The sequence below is a fragment of the Mobula birostris genome, chromosome 20 (assembly GCF_030028105.1).
Source record: "Mobula birostris isolate sMobBir1 chromosome 20, sMobBir1.hap1, whole genome shotgun sequence".
In the NCBI taxonomy this organism is placed as follows: domain Eukaryota; kingdom Metazoa; phylum Chordata; class Chondrichthyes; order Myliobatiformes; family Myliobatidae; genus Mobula; species Mobula birostris.
The window spans coordinates 63,545,632-63,565,865 of record NC_092389.1 but is presented as its reverse complement, the minus strand read 5'-3'; the positions used below and the strand labels follow the sequence as shown (position 1 = coordinate 63,565,865).

General features: G+C 45.9%; 2 protein-coding genes and 1 pseudogene across 2 annotated transcripts in view; 2 read left to right on the top strand and 1 right to left on the bottom strand.

The window, feature by feature from the left end:
• The window catches only part of LOC140185253 (uncharacterized), a 122,188-nt gene that overhangs the window by 64,735 nt on the left and 37,219 nt on the right, over positions 1-20,234 (top strand). The window lies entirely within an intron of this gene.
• LOC140185487 (probable G-protein coupled receptor 139) lies at positions 517-1,657 on the top strand. Its single transcript, XM_072238821.1, has 2 exons — positions 517-529; positions 586-1,657. The coding sequence occupies exons 1-2, from the start codon at positions 517-519 to the stop codon at positions 1,482-1,484; spliced, it is 912 nt and encodes a 303-aa protein (XP_072094922.1). The 3' UTR covers positions 1,485-1,657.
• On the bottom strand, positions 9,121-12,018 carry LOC140185331 (probable G-protein coupled receptor 139; annotated as a pseudogene).

Sequence of the window (20,234 nt, the reverse complement as noted above, 5' to 3'; positions counted from 1 at the left end):
CCCGTACGCAGGACAGTGACGGAGCCCGTACGCAGGACAGTGACGCAGCCCGTACGCAGGACAGTGACCGAGCCCGTACGCAGGACAGTGACGCAGCCCGTACGCAGGACAGTGACGGAGCCCGTACGCAGGACAGTGACGCAGCCTGTACGCAGGACAGTGACGCAGCCGGTACGCTGGACAGTGACGCAGCCCGTACGCAGTACAGTGACGGAGCCCGTAAAAGTACAGTGACGGAGCCCTCACGCAGGACAGTGACGGAGCCCGCACGGAGGACAGTGACGGAGCCCGCACGCAGGACAGTGACGGAGCCCGTACGCAGGACAGTGACGCAGCTCGTACACAGAACAGTGACGGAGCCCGTACGCAGGACAGTGACGGAGCCCGTACGCAGGACAGTGACGAAGAGGCCGTACGCAGGACAGTGATGCATTTCCACTCTCCACATCGAAGCCTGCCTGATCCGGCATAGGATCAGATGTCTGAGGTTCACTCAGTCCGATTCAACATGTTTATATGAACATACCAAGTAAAAATGGTCGGGGCTTATGCGCGTGAAGCTAATTCTTCTTTGATTCCTTGCAGTTAATTTAGTGGCGATTGTGATCTTGTCTCTGGGAAACTGCGGACTCTCTAAATGCATCTCCCGTTACCTGGTGGGAATGGCAGCAGCTGATTTAATGGGTGTTATTATTGCTGTTGTACTCTCTGAGATCAATAATATTTATAATTATGCGTTTCCATTGCTCATTACCCCGATTTGCGCCGTGACGCTTGTCCTGAGGGTCACAGCCATGGACTGTTCTGTTTGGCTCACGGTGGCTTTCACGTTCGATCGCTGTATTGCAATCTGCAGTCAAAAGCTGCGGGAGCGATACTGCACCGAGAGGACAGCGACTATTGCGATAGTAATTGTGTGTTTATGGAGTTGTGCGAAGGATATCCCATTATACTTTGCGGTAGAACCTATCATTATCATTGACAACATTCCCTGGCGCTGCATTTTGACAATGGATTTCCTTACGTTACCAGCGTGGAAAGCGCACCAGTTATTCAATACTATCACGACGCCTTTATTGCCGATCTGTTTGATTCTGCTTTTTAATGCTTTAACAGTCAGCCATATCATCGCGGCAAACAGAGTTCGCCGGGGGCTCAGGAACAGCAGAGAGAAAAGGAATGATCCAGAGGTGGAGAACCGGAGAAAATCAATAATTTTGTTGTTCGCTCTATCAGCCAATTTCATATTGTTGTGGATCCCCTTTATTGTGTATACTATGAACTGGCAAGTTCAGAATTACTCTTACAAAGACAAATATTTGAATACCCCATCGTACATCCTACAACAGTTTGGGTTCATGTTGCAGTTTCTGAGTACCTGCACCAACACGTGTATCTACACTCTGTCACAGAGGAAATTCAGGGAGGAGGTAAAGGGTGGATTGAAACGTCTGGTTACGTTAAACGGTCGCTTCTGCAGGTAAAACGTAAATCAAATTGTAAGCGTTGACGGAAGTTGAAATAGACTTCAATATTTTTTTTTACGTTTGGTAAATATGCCTATATTTCTGCAGCCAGGTGAACGAATGTTAGTAGTTTTACCGTTTCAGTAAAATCAGCAAAATAAATGTAATTATGTGATGCAAGAAACAACAAAAAGGCGCTGATGTGATTGCTGCATTGGCAGAAATTGTATTCCAAATTTTGGATTAATACCGTAATCTGGGTCAACGAAATAAATGAAGCCAACATGGTTTTTATCGTAGGTGGGTCGAATTCTCTGCTATTTCACTTGACCATTCCAGGGATTTATTTGATAAATGGAGAAATGTGCCCGAAGAATGGAAAACTTGCGTCATTTAAAGTGACACACACAAAATGCTGGTGAACGCAGCAGGCCAGGCAGCATCTATAGGAAGAAGTACAGTCGACGTTTCGGGTCGAGACCCTTCGTCTGCACTTCCTGTAGATCCTGCCTGGCCAGCTGCTTTCCACCAGCATATTGTGTGTGTGTGTTGCTTGAATTTCCAGCATCTGCAGTCCAGTTCCCAGTCTGTCGCTCAGCTCCAGCCTCCGAGTTATCAGCCTGTGTCCAGTTCTGGTCACTTCACTATAGGAAAGATGTGGAAGCATTGGAAAGGGTACAGAGGAGATTTACCAGGATGCTGCCTGGTTTAGAGTGTATGGATTATGATCAGAGATTAAGGGAGCTCGGGCTTTACTCTTTGGAGAGAAGGAGGACGAGAGGAGACATCATAGTGGTATAAAGATAATAAGAGGAATAGATAGAGTGGATAGCCAGCGCCGCTTCCCCAGGGCACCACTGCTCAATACAAGGGGATATGGCTTTAAGGTAAGGGGTGGGAAGTTCAAGGGGGATATGAGAGGAAGGTTTGTGACTCAGAGAGTGGTTGGTGCGTGGTATACATTGCCTGAGTCAGTGGTGGAGGCAGATAAACTAGTGAAATTTAAGAGACTACTAGACAGGTAGATGGAGAAATTTAAGGTGGGGGTGTTATAAGGGAGGCAGGGTTTGAGGGTCGGCACAACAATGTGGGCCGTAGGGCCTGTACTGTGCTGTACTGTTCTGTGCTCTATGTATCCGCTTCGACCACCATCGCTGGCAGTGCATTCCACGCACCCACTACTCTCTGTGTCAAAATCTTACCTGCGATATCCCCTTGTACCTACTTCCAAGAACCTTAAAACTATAACGCTCGTGTTAGCTTTTTCAGCCCTGGGGGGTAAAAGCCGCTGGCCATTCTTTGTCCTATCCGATCCACGATCAATGCCTTTCATTATCTTGTACACCTCTATCAGGTCAGCTCTCAATCTCTGACGCTCCAAGGAGAAAAGGCCAAGTTCACCCAACCTAGTCTCAGAAGGCACACTCTCCAATCCAGGCACCATCCTTGTAAATTTTCTTTGAATACTCTCTATAGTATCCACGTCCTTCCTGTGGTGAGGTGACCAGAACTGTACACAGTCTCCAAGTTGGTCTACCTAAGGTCTTATATAGCTGTAACATTAGCTCACTGCTCTTGAACTGAAACCCACAGCTGAAGAAGGTCATCACACCATACGCCTTCTTAACAACAGTGTCAACTTGCACAGCAGCTCCAAGAGTCCTATGGACAGGAACCCCAAGATCTCCCTGATCATCCACACTGCCAAGAGTCTTACCATTAATATTATATTCTTCACGATTGACTACTGAAAGGAACCACTTCACAGTTATATGGACTGAAATCCATCTGCTATTTCTCAGCCCAGTTCTGCATCCTATATATTTCTCTCTGTGATGTCTGACAGCCCACCAGACCGTCCACAATACCCTCAACTTCTGTGTTATCAGAACACTTACTAAACCACCCTTCTACTTCCCGTCCGGCTCATTTAGAACTATCCCAAAAGGGAGGGGCCCAGTACAGATTCCTGCGGAACACTACTGGTCATCATTCTCCGTGCAGAATACAAACTATCTACAGACACACTTTACCTTGTGGGCAAGGCAATTGTGGTGTCAGAAAGCAAGTTCTTCTTGGTTCCATGCCTCCTTAACTTCTGAATGATTCTTCCTCGGGGATACTTTTCAAATACTGAAATCAATATACATTGAAATCAATCCCAATGCTCTACCTTCGTCAATGTGTTTTGATACACCCTCAAAGAATTCAATCGGGATCGTGAGGCATAACCTACCCTCGAGAAAGCCGGTCTGACTAATTAGATTATTTCTTGCAAATGCTTATGAATCCCGCATCTCAGGAGCTTTTCAAACAACTTGACCGCCACTGAATTAGGATTCACTGGTCTATAATTTCCCGGGTCATCTCTACTTCCTTTCCTGAAAAAGGGAACAGCACTTAGAACATTAGGAGATTAGAAACAGGATCAGGCCCATCAAGCCATTCAGTAAGATCACGGCTGATCTGACCATGGACTCATCTCAACCTACCTGCCTTTCCCCCATAACTTTAATTCCCCAACTATGCAAAACTCTATCCAGCCTTGTCTTAAATATATTCGGTGTTTTCGTCTCCACTGCTCCATCGGACAGAGGATTCCAGAGATTTACCACACTTCGGGGTAAAGCAGTTAATCCTCAGCTCCGTCCTAAATTTACTCCTCCGAATCTTAAGGCTATGTCCTCGAGTTCTAGAACCACCTACCAGTGGAAACAACTTCCCTACCTCTATCTTAACTATCCCTTTCATAATTGTGTACGTTTCTCTAAGATCTCCTATCAATCTTCTGAATTCCAGCAAGTACCGCCGCAGGTAACTCAATCTCACCTCATAGTCTAACCCCCTCATCTCTGGAGTCAACTTCATGAACCTCCTGTGCTTCGCCTCCAACATTGCAACCTCCTTTGCAAACTTCCCATCCTCTGGTACTTTTCCCATCCCTATTTATGATGTAAAGATCTTTGCCAGAGACTCAGGAATCTCCTGCTTTGCTTCCCACATTAACATGGGCTGTGCTCTATCCGATCCCGGCGACTTATCTAACGTTGTACCTTTCAAAGTTAGCACATCCTCTTACTTAAGTTCTATATGCTGAAGTGTTTCAGCTCGCTGCACCCGGCAACTGCCAAGATCCTTTTCCTTGGTGAATACTGAAGCAAAGTATTCATTAAGTACCTCCGCTACCGGCTCTGGACTCCAGGCACATGTTTCCACAATCGCTCCCGATTGGTCAAGTTCACAGACGGCTCGTCCTCTTGCTCTTCACATACTTGTCGAATGCCTTGGAGCTTTCCTTAATCCTGCTCGCCAATGCCTACTCATGGCCACTTCTAGCCCTCCCAATTTCATTCTTCATCTCCTTCCTGCCATCCCTGTAATTTTCTAGAATTCTAACAGTACCAAATTTCTCGAAACGTTGGTAAACTCTTTTCTTCTACTTGCCACATTTCTGCCTAGCATTTCCCGAAATAAATCTGCTCCAAATTTATCCTCCCAAGTTCCTGCCTAATAGTATACAAATGACACGAATTGTTCAAACAGAAACTATTGAACTTAATTCACAAACACCCGCTTTTGATTTGAACTACAACTCCGGTCGGGCCCCGCGCTCAATCAGCTGCAACTGTCGAACAGGGCAGTCCGCAGGGCCTTCTGGGAGCTGTAGTTATGTTTTTCTTGTTCGGTTCTTGCAAAATCACTTTTCCTCAGCCACCGCAAACATCTGGGAACGGACTGACCGAGGCGTCGAAAGGGAACCACGCCTGTCCTTGTGGACGCCGAGACCAGCGACCACCCACAGAAGTAATTCGCTGGACTCCACCATGGCAATGGAGCAGAATAGAGGGGCCGGAACATGGCGCAGATTTCCACCCGGCCTATTGTATCTCAGACCCATCTCTGTCCGCTGTTATCACTGGCTGAGTTGCTGTTCAGTGAAATGAAAATGTAGAGATGAGGTTCTCTGTGAATGCCCTGACGCATTGTGTCATGGTTCCGTTTGGCTGTTCCCCTTTAACAATCCTCTCTCCCTGATTATGCCCTAATTTCAGTCATTAGATTTCCAATTGCTGCTAGTTTACTTAATTACAGTACATCTGATTTGCATCAGAGACTGAAATGAGTACGATGGAGTCGGAATCACAGGTCGCCAGTTTGTTCGTCTATCCTTGTATGATACTTCGTTCTCTCGTTCGCTCAGAACCGTTAGTTCTAAATTTAGTTTCGAGTTCAGGTTTAGTTTCAAGACAATCCCTGTAGATCCCGTTACCTTGTCAAGATTCCTCCGGTTTGCTGTTCTACGTTCACGTCTACGCCAGCATCCCCAACTCAGTCGACGTGCCGGTGTCCTGCACTTGAGTTCTCCTCAGTCGCCCCGTGCAACATATTGAAAGGCAGTCGTAGTAGTGATAGTATCACTGATGTAGAATTCTCTTTCTGTGAACTTAAGAAGGCTATTATCAATTCGGGAAACACACAGACAATGCTGGAGGAACTCAGCAAGGCAGGGAGTAGCTTTGGAAAAGAGTACAGTCGAAGTTTTGGCAGAGGCACATCTGCAGGGCGGTAGGTATAAAAAAAAGAAAAAAAAAACTTACCTGGTGAGTTCCTCCAGCATTTTGTGTATTTTGCTTGAATTTCCAGCATCTGCAGATTTTCTCCTGTTCGTGTTTGGTTATTATTAATGCAGGTCAAATGTCTCCAGGAAACGATAATGTGTTAATTTATGATTAGCCATCTGACTGACAAGTCTGTTGAGATAATAAGATTTTAAAATCGCATTTATAGATGAGGCTAGCTGCTTTAGTCTTGAAAAAAAGGCATTCTAGAGGCTCTACGCCTGATACTTCCAGTTGCAGGCCTTATCGTTAACCTCTCAGTTTTATAAATAGAGCGTTTGAAATATATTTTGGATAAAAAAGGTGATATATAGCTTTATCAATGTGGATTTCAGAAGGCTAATATGACATTAGATTCAGTTTTTGGTTTAGAAGATAACATTAAGAAAGTACAATTAAATAATGATGTAATAGCATTTTCTGACATTGAAAAGGCATACGATATTTATGGAAGGATGAATTTTGATTAAATTATGAAAAAGATTGAGGGAAAGATTGCATATTTTTTGAGTTTTATGTTTGGACAGTCTGTGCTGGCACGGGTGGACCAGTTGCATTCGGGTTTCTATGAGATAGAGACTGAGAAGCCATAAGGCAGCATTTGTAACCTTTACAAACAGCAGGAATTCTGCAGATGCTGTAAATTCAAGCAACACACATCAAAGTTGCTGGTGAACGCAGCGGGCCAGGCAGCATCTCTCGGAAGAGGTGCAGTCGACGTTTCAGGCCGAGACCCTTCGTCAGGACTAACCTTTTATTGTTTAATATTATGATTAATGATATTTTCTGTGAGATAGCCACTGGGGTGGGTTAATCACTATATTCAGATGGTGCAGCTTTATGGATTAGAGGTAGGAATTTCAATGATACTGTATATTGGATGCAATTGGCAATTAACAAATTTGAAGCACAGGCAAACAGATGAGGATTTAAGCTTTCAGTAGCTAATGCACAAGTTATTTGTTTTACAAATGGTATAAATAGACCTGCAGTGGATTTGAAATGATATGGTCAAACTCTTGAAGTTATATCAGTGGTAAGATTTCCAGGCAAGTGGGTCGATAACAAGCTGACACAGAAGCGCCATATCAGTAAAACAACAATATAAAGGAGTATTAAATATTCTCAGGTGTCTGTGGGTGTTCTGGCGTGCTACATGATTATCACTCTTGACCATTTTCATCTGTTTAATTGGATCTGTTCTTGATTATGGTTGTGTGGCTTATGGATTAGATTAATATTCAACTATACGGGTGTGATACAACCACAGGCTTCAAGATTGTGTTGTGATGCAGTAAGGTCGTCCCTTGTTTTGTCTTTACTGGTTGAAATGGGACAATTACAATTACATTTATGGAGATGGCAGTCGATGTTAACATACTGGATAAATTTGAGCGGCAAAGAAATGATCATTAAAGTTGGGTTGGAAGACTATTGGAAACACCACAGGAAGAGTGTTTTTACTTTTAGGTGCTGGGATCTTATCACGCTGGGAAGGCGGGATTGCTGGATTACGCAAGGTTGCCCACGGTCACATTCTCTGAAACCCCACCTTGTTCTCCCTCTGACTATTCAATATTTGGTCACACAGTTCAATAAAGTCCAAGGATTCTGTTATGCCCGGGAGTCTGTTGATTCAACAGAGTATGAAGGAAATTATTACGATATGTCAACCATTAATTCAGACTAATCAAAAATAATTTAAGTGGGAATGTTGGTGTGGCTGTTTTTGTGCCTGAGTAACAGGTGACGATAAAGAAAGGACTCGCCAACCATTTACAGTATATACAGCAGAACGTATTGCCATCTTTTCAGGCTTAAAGTAGGTGGAGGAATTTTGTCCATGTAAAATTGTAATTTGTTCAGACGCTTTTTCGGTTTTGATGATCTTCTTAAGACACGTTCTAGGAGTTGGTCAGATTTACTATTGGGAACTCATGAAACATTATTTCATATTCAAAGTATTGTTCTTTATGTCCCCTTCTTGTGGGTCTCTGCACACAGAACTGCTCAGAGGAATGGGCGGGTTGACTGTTTAGTTACAAGTGTTGTTAAAAAATCAACAATGGATGAAGACCTCCCAATGAACAAATCAGAAGCTGAGGTTTGTAGGGTTGGTTCTTCTGGCAAGACTGACGGGTTAATGGGCACAAGGGGAGACACATTTACATAAAACTGTTAAGTTTGTGGGTGAAAGGAGTAAGAAAAAGGACGGAAATAATTATATCGATACGGCTCAGAATTGGCTATACTGTGCTCAATTGTACATTATGTGCTGCAAAATATCGTTCTGGGTCGTGTAGGTTTTGTCATTATGAAACAGTTGAACACCTACTACTTCAGAGTGAAGCATATCATGTAGAAATAACTCAAATGCAGGCTTCATTACGATCTTTGGGGGGCTGATATCTATAATTTTAAAACATTCTTAACTTGCGGAGGGACGAACGTAACTCATGGTATTGCATTTCATAACTTACAATATGTAGGGTTTGTTGGAGTAATTTAGCTTTCATTAGAAAAAAAAAAGAGTGAGGGTCTTATTCCCAATTCTGCGCACCACACTCCAGTTGAGTTAGTAGCGGGAATGCGCCTTTAAGTTGGAGAGACAACCGCCGTTTATCCAAAGCCCGCCCTATTTTTCAAATCGGCCAATCATTCAGTGGGGGGAGGAGGAGGAGACTGGTGTGATTGATGCTGGATTAGTTCATCAGCATCAGAGGAGACCCCATGTCGTCTTCTGGGAACGTCAGACTGTGAAATTGGTGGGCTGGAATGGGAATAGATGGACATATCAGCAGATCAGTGACTGGGTGGCATTCTGGAGTACATCTTGGACTGATATCTGGCTGGGCCAATCAGGGACGGAGGCTCCTGGATGGTGCTTTATCCCTCCCAAGCACACACTGTCCTGATGTGGCGGAGCTGTCGGTCAATGGGATAATCCGCTCGTGAACAATACCTGGGAGATCAGGCGGTAAATGTGAGGAGCTGGAGCCCGTATTGGAGACACAGCGGCCGCCTCTGGCTTGTGCTCAGGACGCGGCTTTATTCATGAACTGAAGCACCGAGGTGACCGGATATTTCACCGCGCTGATCAACTGCTCCCTGAATTTCGACTGAGTCACCACGTAGATAAATGTGTTCGTGCAGCAGCTGAAATTCCTCAGCAAAAACCCCACGTAGTGAAAGATCCATTCGGAATCATTGAAATCTAATCCCTTTCCTGAGACCTGATAATATATGATATTTACAACCGGTGTCATCCACAGGAGGATGAAGCTGCCGGAGAGGGTGAAGAGTAAAACCACAGATCTCCTCCTGCTCTCCATCTCCGGGTCACTGCGGTTCTCCCCCTTGCTCTGACCCTTCAGCCCCTTACGGACCCGACTGGCCACTAAAATGTGTCTGGCTGTCAGAGCGTTGAGCAGCAGGATCCCAGCGAAAGGGAGGAGCGGAGTTAAAACCGTATCGAGCCAGTCATATACTACCCACCCGGGGTCAGTGAAATAATTGTCTATGAGATTACAGAACCACGGTACATTGTCGATAATCACAAAGGGTTCCCGTGTGAAGTATCGGGGTATGTTTTTCAGACAGAACAGCACGCCGGTTGTTGTCAAAACCACAGCCGCAGTTTTCCCGGTGCAATATTTTGTTTTCAGCTTCTGGCAGCAAATGACGACAAACCGATCAAAGGTGAAAGTGACGGTGAACCAGACAGAACAGTCTGCGGCTGTGAACGTCAGTACTTCGATAACACTGCACACAGGGGTGATGTCCAGTACATTCCTCGTGAAGTAATACAAATTGATTTGAAACAAGACCTCTATGACAATAGTCAGTAGATCGGCCGCTGCCATGGCCACCAGGTAGCGAGTGGTGCAGGTAGAGAGGCCGCACTTTCCACGGGACAGGATCACAATCGCCACTAAATTCACTGGAGAGGGGGAGGGGGAAAGAGGGAGAGAGAGGGAGACTGGGCATCACTGAACACATTCTTCGGGAATTAACAAAGGTTTATTAAGCTGAAGATCAGGAGTGCTGGAGTCTGTGAACGGCTGCTAACCTAACAGCAGACACGGGTCACCCTGTCTCTGACCTGCCATCTCCGGTGTGGAAAGAAGACGATGCGAGGGCAATCGTCGGCGATAAAAACCAGTTGTTTGAGCAACAATAGGTGCTGATCCCGATTCCAGTCGCCGATGGGGCCGGTTTCACTGATTTAACCGTGAATGACCAAGCCTCTGGAAACTCAGCATCTGATGGGGCCGAGAAGGGAGGCAGAGGGGAGCAAGACGCCCAAAATATTGGATGAACTCAGCAAGTCAGATAGAACTAATGGAATTGCACAATCTCTCCTATCGGGCCGAGACCCTTCTTCACGACGAAGCGTTGCCCCGATTTACGATGGGTCACAGGGAGCAAACAGGAACAACTTAGTAACCTGAGGCTGGATGGCTGCCTTAATGGATTAATTCTACAGCGCAGTTCAATTCGATAAAACACGTCTGCAGATTGGTGGATTCTGGTTCAGGGGATCAGACGCAATTATCAACCAACAGGCAGTCGGATCCGACCGTGACAGACTTTACAGGGAGACGTGAACTATAGGACTATAGTGTAGCTCTGACTAATAGCTCAGAAGCAGCGAACTTCACAATGTGAACCACTCCCAGTCACACCCTCCCGGCGAGCTGCCTGTCCCCAGCACTAGGACTGCTCCAGACAGGTGTCATTAAACTGACCCGGTATTACCTTGCCGAAGAACCTCGCTCCCCAGCACTGGCACAACTCCAGATAATGTCCCATTAAAACTCGCCTATTCACCCCTTCACACAGAATTGCCTGTCCCCTGCACTGCGACAACCATGGACAAGGTCCCGCTAAAACACTACCACCCATCCCTTCTCGGAGAGCTGCCTGTCTGTCCCCAGTACTACTACAACTCTGGACAATGTTCCATTAAAACCTCCCTCATCACACATTCCCGGAGAGCTGCCTGCCGACTTCACTGGGACAAGGTCCCGCTAAAACCCTACCACCCATCCCTTCCCAGAGAGCTGCCTGTCTGTCCCCAGCACTATTACAACTCTGGACAATGTCCCACTAAAACCTTCCCCATCGCACCTTCCCGGAGAGCTGCCTGTCCCCAGCACTGGCACAACTCTGGACAATGACCCATTGACACCTTCCCCATCACACATTCCCGGAGAGCTGCCTGCCCACTGCACTGGGACAAGGTCCCGCTAAAACCCTGCCACCCATCCCTTCCCGGAGAGCTGCCTGTCCCCAGCACTGGCACAACTCTGGACAATGACCCATTGACATCTTCCCCATCACACATTCCCGGAGAGCTGCCTGCCCACTGCACTGGGACAAGGTCCCGCTAAAACCCTACCACCCATCCCTTCCCGGATAGCTGCCTGTCCCCAGCACTGGCACAACTCTGGACAATGTTCCATTAAAACCTCCCTCATCACACATTCCTGGAGAGCTGCCTGTCCCCAGCACTGGGATAAATCTGGAGAAGGTGTTATTAAAGGCACAGCAACGTTGGAGTCAATCCCGTTAGTTAGAGGAGAGTCGGAGGCTTTGCTCCTCGTGTCATGAAATATGAAAAATCAGACTGTTGCATTAACAGGATCGATATCTCTGACCGATATTGGTGCAACGTTCATCAGGTTGGATGATCGTCAAATTAACACAACCAGATTCACAGCGGTTAACAGAAACACCAAACATGAATTACTCTGCTCACTCACCAGGAACTCCAATGACGGCAATCAACATGTACAATATTTTCTCCACACTCCGGTACCGATCCAACATTGCAGACATTTTCTCTGTCCAGTGATTTGTCCCCCTGTGCTACAGGCGATCTCTCCGAATGAAATGTTAAGGCAGCACATACCTGGGGTTTTTAATACCATTTAGCAACTCCACAGGGACAGATTTCAAGAGATTTAACAATGAAGGTTTTTAAATGATTTATAAACACATTACATCAGACAGGTTCAATTCCCGGGATGACACATTGAGATTAATTTAGTGAATTAATTGTGTGAGTTTTTATTTCTTCTGACAAAGATACCTGAACCTTCCGAGCTGCCTTATGAAATAAAAAAAAGCAAGATAAAATCTGCAGATATTGGAAATCCAAGTAACACACACCAAATGCTGGAGGAACTCAGCAGGTCCCCTTCTAACTCCGACTGATCTCTTCTTCCAGTGCAGCCGAAGGTTCTCGGCCCGGAACGGCGACTGTACTCGTTTTTATTCATACAGCCTGGCCTGCTGAGTTCTTCCAGCTTTTTGCGTCTGTCGCTGCCATCAATTAAATGTTCTCCAATGTGAATGTGTGCTTCAACAGAATCATTTGCTGAATATTGAAGTATAGTCTGTCATTGTAGCTTGTGAACTTGTATTGAATTACTACTGTTACCATTCTCCTCAACTGTTTAAACTCTTGATAAAGTTTCTGTCTGGGGGACTCTACCGAGAGAGTCCCTAAGAAAATGTCTGTTTGTGGTGATGAATAAATACTTTCAGATTCACGAAACTCTCCGACTTCTGCAGTAACTTAGTCACAGTCAGAACCTTTGAGGGCTCCTTCAGGATTCACCCGAAACCTCATGCACGGCCATCAAACTCAGGGACTGTTTGTCTGGTGTTTGAACTCATAATCCCTACCGAAGGCCTTGGATTCTGGGCTGCTGAATTGCGGGTCTTTGTGTGACACAAGTGTCTCTGGCATTCCATGGTGAGTGAATACAGCTTTCAGCTGCTGAAAAAACTGCTGAGGACAGCTTGGACACCTCAGCTTTCCAGGAGTGATCAAGAGTGAGAAGATATTTATCTCTTTTCAGCTCGAAGATGTCTGTGCCCGCAATTTTTCATCGACAGTGTTGGAATTCTGCGCGACGGAAAGGGATCCGCATGATTTTTGTACAGGTTTCCGCATGCTTCACATGTCTTTACGTAATCTCCTAGCTGTGTGCTCAGACCGGGCCACCACACGGATTGCCTTGCTCTACGGCGACGTTTCTCAATGTCTTGATATCCTTGACTTTTGAGAAGCAGGAATGACGAGTATGGAGCAAACAATCAAGCATGTGAGTATGTTTTCTTGACGCCAGTAAGGTCTGCGTTGGTGAGCTTCTTTTGGAACAGATGGCCAGCGATGCTCACAGTATTGCCTGACCTTGCTGCAGATTTGGAGCAATACACACAGTGTTCTGGAGGAGCTCAGCAGGTCAGGCAGCATCTCTGGATGGGAATAAATAGTCGATGTATCGACCCGAGACTCTTCATCAGGTCCCTCCATCAGCAGATTTCCTCCTTTTACATCATCGCGAATTTCGTTCAGTTCACTCTGTGATGCCGGATTGATTTCACTTACCTGAGCGAAATAGATGTTGGCATCTTCCATGAGGGCAGTCAGCTTCAGTGTACTCACTGTTTGCATGGCATCCTCGACAGAGTGTCTGGTGTTTGAAAAGTTTGCCCCAGACATCTTCACTGACCTAACAGAATGGAATAAACTTCATTCTGAATATTTGCAGATGTGGAGGTAAGTCAATCTAAAGCAGGGACTCAGCCCGAAAAATCGACTGTTTACTCTTTCCCTTTGATGCCTCCTGGCCTGCTGAGTTCCTCCAGCATTCCGTGAGTGTTGATTTGGATTTCCAGCATCTGCAGATTGTCTAGTATTTCGAGCTGAGATGGTTAGCAAGTTGCCTGTCGGCTGTTTCAAGTGGGAATTACGACAAGAAAACAAGGCGAGGATGGTAAGGACCCAAGAGCTGGAGTATCCGAGACTAGAATCGAAACACAATATGGGTCTGAAAGGAATGACATATTCCTAGCTAGACGCTAGACAAGAACCCAAAGTCAAGCTGACGTTTGAGCACCGAAGCTCAGTTCAGCTGCTCTTTAAATATTAAAATCCTGGCGCCAAAACATGGACGCCAATTAGTGGAGCAGACATGAATATTTAAAAGGACCGCGACAGTTAGCCATAATTTGGAGAATCGGAGCGTCTGAACCTCGGAAGCTGGCGTGGTTGGCTGCGCATCGTAACAGGGCCCCATGTCCTTTGACCGAATCCTGACGACCCTGGCCACTTGGAGAGATGATGATATTTGACAAGGACGAGCGCCCGATCCACGTTGTCCCCTCCAGGAACCCAGCGGCGTCACTCGGCTCCGAATCTCAGTCAGTCCACGAGGAACTGTCCAACATGCCGAATAGTCCGTGAGTCCCGAGTTCATTTTACCATGAAGACCTGTTCCCCAGCAACAAACATGGGCGACAGCGGGACTGATGGTGGTGGGGCAAACGGGTTGGTATTTATAGGTTTGAGTTTGGAAATGTGGAAGGTGGGATCGATCCCTGGAGCTACAAGGTGTAAGCGGAAGAGTTTACTTTCATGAGAACCTTGAAACATCCAATGAACCTGGGTGCCTATTACTTAGACTCCACCCAGAGGGGCAAATCCTGAGAAGACGCCGAGACCAGGCTGCAAATCTGGTCCCCGTCTTCCCTTGCCATTTGCGCTTATTACGGCCTTCCGGGTGGGGGAAAAAAAAGCATCTCGCCCAAGTCCATTTTCCTGACGAGAGCTTCAGCCACAGTAATCCCAAACTTCAAGAAACCCCCACAGTAACCCCTTCAAGGTCGGCGGAGGTGCGGCAGGTGAAACTAATTACTCAAATTATCAGCGAATATAAGCAAGGTTTGCTCTGGGGAGCGGCCTGTCGAGGCAAGGGCCTTGTGAGAAAAGTGAGTCTTTGGCTCGAGAGTCTTCGGCGAGGAGGCTGAGGGAGAAGACTACGCCACAGTTGGAGAGAGGGTGAGAAGTGGTGAAGAAATGACCGCTAGGCTGATTCAGTGTGCTGCGTGCATGATGCAGGAGGTCAGGGACACTGATGGTACCTCTGGCTCCTACAACTGCGGAAAATGTGTCCAGATTCAGCTTCGGAAGGACCGTGTTGCAGCACTGGAGAGGCAACTGGATGACCTCAGCTTCATCCGGGAAAACGAGAGATTTCTGGACAGGACCTACAGCGAGGTCGTTACATCGAGGATAGCGGAAGAGAGAAGAGGAGCGACGATGAGGAAGGAAAGGATGTTTGAAGTACAGGAGACCCCGGGGGATGTACCTCTCGTAAACAGGTTCACCCTCTTGGAAGCTGTCGGGACAGAAGACACTGCCAGCCTGAGAGGCGGTCAGGTCAGCCAGTCAACAACTGGCGCTGAAGCAAAGCCGAGGAGAGACGTCAGGCAGAGCCGTGGTAGTAGGGGACTCCATAGTGACAGGTGCAGAAAGGGGTTTCTGAGGCAACAGGCGAGATTTAATGATGGTGTGTTGCCTCCCTGGTGCCGGGATCCAGGATGTCATGGACCGATTGCAGGACATCCTCAAGAGTGAAGGTGAACATCCGGAAGTGGTGGTGCATGTCGGCACAACTGACGTGGGGAAGAAGAGGAAAGACATTCTACAGCGCGACTTCAGAGAACTCGGGAGAAGGCTGAAAAGCAGGACTTCCAGAGTGCTTATCTCCGGTTTGCTTCCAGTTCCTCGTGCTGGAGAGGGCAGGAACAGGGAGATAATGGATCTGAATGTGTGGCTGAGGAACTGGTGCAGGAAGCAAGGATTTACATTCTTGGACCACTGGGGTATGTTTCGGGGTAAGGATGAATTGTTTAAAAGGGACGGGTTGCACCTTAATAAGCGGGGCACCAGCGTTCTGGCAGGTAGGTTTGCCTCTGAAACACGGGTGTGTTTAAACTAAGTAGTGGGGCGGGGGCGGAGCGGGAGGGGACGAACTGGAAATATAAGGATGGAGATAAAGGGAAAGTCAGAATAAGAAAAGTTAAGAACGACAGCAGAATCAACAGAGCAGAAAGCTCAAGAAGGGATCGTACAGTATGGCCAAGCGAAACAGGAATTGATATGGGAGGTGAGGGGAGTATTGAATTAAAAGTATTGTATATGAATGCACGGAGTATAAGAAATAAAGTGGATAAGCTTGAGGCACAGTTGGAAATTGGTCAGTATGATGTTGTGGGAATAACAGAGACATGGCTTCAAGTGGACAGGGCCTGGGAAATGAATATTCAAGGTATACGTCCTATCGAAGGGACAGACTGATGGGCAGAGGGGGTGGGGTGACTCTGTTGGTGAGGAATGATATTCAGTCCCTTGCGAGGGGGAACATAGAATCAGCAGACGTAGAGTCAGTATGGATGGAGCTGAGAAATTCTAAGGGTAGAAAGATCATAATTGGAGTTATCTACAGGCCCCCAAACAGTAGTCTGGATATAGGATGTAAGTTGAATCAAGAGTTAAAACTGGCATGTCGCAAAAGTAATGCTACAGCTTTTATGGGGGATTTCAACATGCAGGTAGACTGGAGGAACCAGGTTGGTACTGGACCCCAAGAAAGGGAATTTGTGGAGCCCCTCCGAGATGGATTCTTGGAACAGCTTGTACTGGAGCCTTTGAGAGAGAACGCAATTCTAGATTTAGTGTTGAACAATGAACCGGATTTGATCAGGGTCCTCGAGGTAAAGCAGCCATTAGGAGGTAGTGACCATAATATGATAAGCTTTAATCTACAATTTGAGAAGGAGAAGGGAAAATCGGAAGTGTCAGTATTACAGTTGAACAAAGGGAACTATGGTGCTATGAGGGAGGAGCTGGCCAAAGTTCAATGGAACAACACCCTAGCAGGGATGACAGTGGGACAACAATGGCAGGTTTTTCTGGGAATAATGCCGAAGGTGCATAATCAGTTCATTCCAAAGAGAAAGAAAGATCCTAAGGGGAGTAAGGGGAGGCCGTGGCTGACAAGGGAAGTAATGGACAGTATAAAAATAAAGGAGAAGTATAACTTAGCGAAGATAAGTGGGAAGCTGGAGGATTTGGAAACTTTTAAAGAGCAACAGAAGGTAACTAAAAAGGCAATACGCGGAGAAAAAAAATGAGGTACGAAGGTAACCTAGCCAAGAATATAAAGGAGGATAGTAAAAGCTTCTTTAGGTATGCGAAAGGGAACAAAAAATAGTTAAGACCAAAACTGGGCACTTAAATACAGAAACGGGTGAATTTATTATGGCGAACAAGGAAACGGCAGACGAGTTGAACAGGTACTTTGGATAACAAGGGAAGACACAAACAATCTCCCAGATATTGCAGTTGCCAAAGGACCTCGGGTAATGGATGAACTGAAGGAAATTTATATTAGGCAGGAAATGGTGCTGGATAGACTGTTGGGTCTGAAGGCTGGTAAGTCCCCGGGACCTGATGGTCTGCATCCCAGGGTACTTAAGGAGGTGACTTTAGAAATCGTGGACGCATTGGTAATCATTTTCTAATGTTCAATAGATTGAGGATCAGTTCCTGTGGATTGGAGGGTGGCTAATGTTGTCCCTCTCTTTAAGAAAGGAGGGCGAGAGAAAACAGGGAATTATAGACCGGTTAGCCTGATGTCAGTGGTGGGAAAGATGCTGGAGTCAATTATAAAAATGAAATTACGACACTTTTGGATGCAGGAACAGGATCGGTCCCAGTCAGCATAGATTTCCGAAGGGGAAATCGTGCTTGACTCATCTTCCGGAATTTTTTGAGGATGTAACTATGAAAATGGATAAGGGAGGGCCAGTGGATATAGTGTATTTGGACATTCAGAAAACCTTTGATAAAGTCCAACATAGGAGATTAGTGGGCAAAATTAGGACCCATGGTATTGGGGGCAGAGTCCTGACATGGAATGAAAATTGGCTGGCTGACAAGAGACAAAGAGTAGCGATTAACGGGTCGCTTTCGGAATGGCAGGCGGTGACCAGTGGGGCACCGCAGGGTTCAGTGCTGGGACCGCAGCTGTTTACAATATACATTAATGATTTGGATGGAAGGATTAAAAGTAACATTAGCAAATTTGCAGATGACACAAAGCTGAGTGGCAGTGTGAAATGTGAGGAGAATGTAATGAGAATGCAGGGTGACTTCGACAGGCTGGGTGAGTGGGCGGATACATAGCAAATGCAGTTTAATGTGGATAAATATGAGGTTATCCACTTTGGTGGTAAGAACAGGAAGGCAGATTATTATTTAAATGGAGTCAAGTTAGGAAAAAAGGAAGTACAACGAGATCTGAGTGTTCCTGTACATCAGTCACTGAAAAGAAGCACGCAGGTACAGCAGGAAGTGAAGAAAGCTAACCGCATGCTGGCCTTCATAACAAGGGGAATTGAGTATAGGAGCAAAAAGGTCCTTCTGCAGCTGTACAGGGTCCCGGTAAGACCACAGCTGGAATATTGTGCGCACTTTTGGTCTCTAAATTTGAGGAAGGACATTCTTGCTATTGAGGGATCACAGTGTAGCTTCACAAGGTTAATTCCCGGGATGGCGGGATTGTCATATGTTGAAAGATTGGAGCGACTGGTCTTGTATACACTGGAGTTTAGAAGGCTGAGAGGGGATCTTATTGAAACATATAAGATTATCAAGGGATTGGACACGCTGGAGGCAGGAAGCATGTTCCCGCTGATGGGTGAGTTCAGAACCAGAGGCCACAGTTTAAGAATTAGGGGTAGGCCATTTAGAACGGAGTTGAGGAAAATCTTTTTCACCCAGAGAGTAGTGGATATGCGGAATGCTTTGCCCCAGAAGGCAGTGGAGGCTAAGTCTCTGGATATTTTCAAGAAAGAGATGGACAGAGCTCTTAAAGATAGCGGAATCAAAGGTTATGGGGATAAGCTGGAACCGGATACTGATTGTGGATGATCAGCCATGATGACAGTGAATGGCGGTGCTGGCTGGAGGGGCCGAATGGCCCAGTCCTGCATCTATTTTCTATTGCCTATTGAATACTGATGTGAAATGTGATTTGGTTACTTATTCCGGCTCCAGGCATACTTTCACTCCTCCACCACTGAGTTGGCTACTTCCCTGCTTTCTCTACAGTGCCCCTTATGATTTTAATGTATAGACAAGATGTTCCCTCCAGATAGGGAGGCCGGACATTCCGGCTTTTGAACACTCTGTCCTCCGTCCTGCGCCACCTCGAGCCGGACGTTAATTTGTCCTCCTTTTTTTTTTGGGTCTGACAAAGAAACTTCCATAATTACCTCAGATATACTTGAAACAGTGGGAAGTGAGAGAGAAAACACCCGTTAATATATTTTTATTGTGTGGAGTTTCCGTTGTCACTACTACTCATGCGCAGAGTACGAGTGACGTCAGCACGTCCGAAAGGCACGTCAAGCTGTTCAGAAAATCCGAGGTCTCTTTTACAAACCTGAAGAAGGCGAGTGCTTACATCTCCCGATTCCATGCAGCAATGCTCACTCAGAACGGGTTTCTTCAATGATGACCTCAGCTTGGAGGAACGAGAAAAACCTTCTGCAAGTGGACTCAGTCAAAGCAGAGCTCCAAATGTGTAACAACTTCTCAGAAGAGTGTCCAGCCATGTACAAAAAAAACTCCTGGCCAACAGAAAACTCCTGGAAATGGCAAGTAAAGGGCAGAAATAAATATATATACATAGACATCCGTATCTGGCAGTCCATGGTAGGCCTAAGTAGGCTACTTCCTTTAGTTTGTGAAGTAAGTTAATTTGGTTAGCATATCTGCTTCAGCAGGAGTAAAATGATGATTCATTTCTCTCAATTCTTTATTGATACTGTATGAATACTTGTATGTCATATGCAGAATGATGAATCATTGAATAGGAAAAAGGGCTCTGGCAGAAAATCACTGATTAATGATGAAACAGATAGGTTTTTTCTGGATTTATATAGGCAAAAGAAGGATCATGTTAGATTTTTTTATTTAATAAAATAAGTGATCATCCATTTGCACTTGTTGTTTTTGCAATACGGTTTAAATTTTATTTAAAAAAAGTTGAAACGCACTGTGTAAATAAGGTAACCTATGACCATATATGCAATGTCCTCCTTTTTGGAAATTTAGAAATGGCCACCCTCTCTCCAGGCTTATTTAGCAAAATCAGTCCCTGTCCCTTACCATCTTTCAGCACTGCAGATTATCCTTTTAATTTGCATATTGCTGCACATCCATCAAGGGCATTGCCTAATTTCCACTTTCTAAACATTCCTTTTCCTTCTTGACTGCATTTAC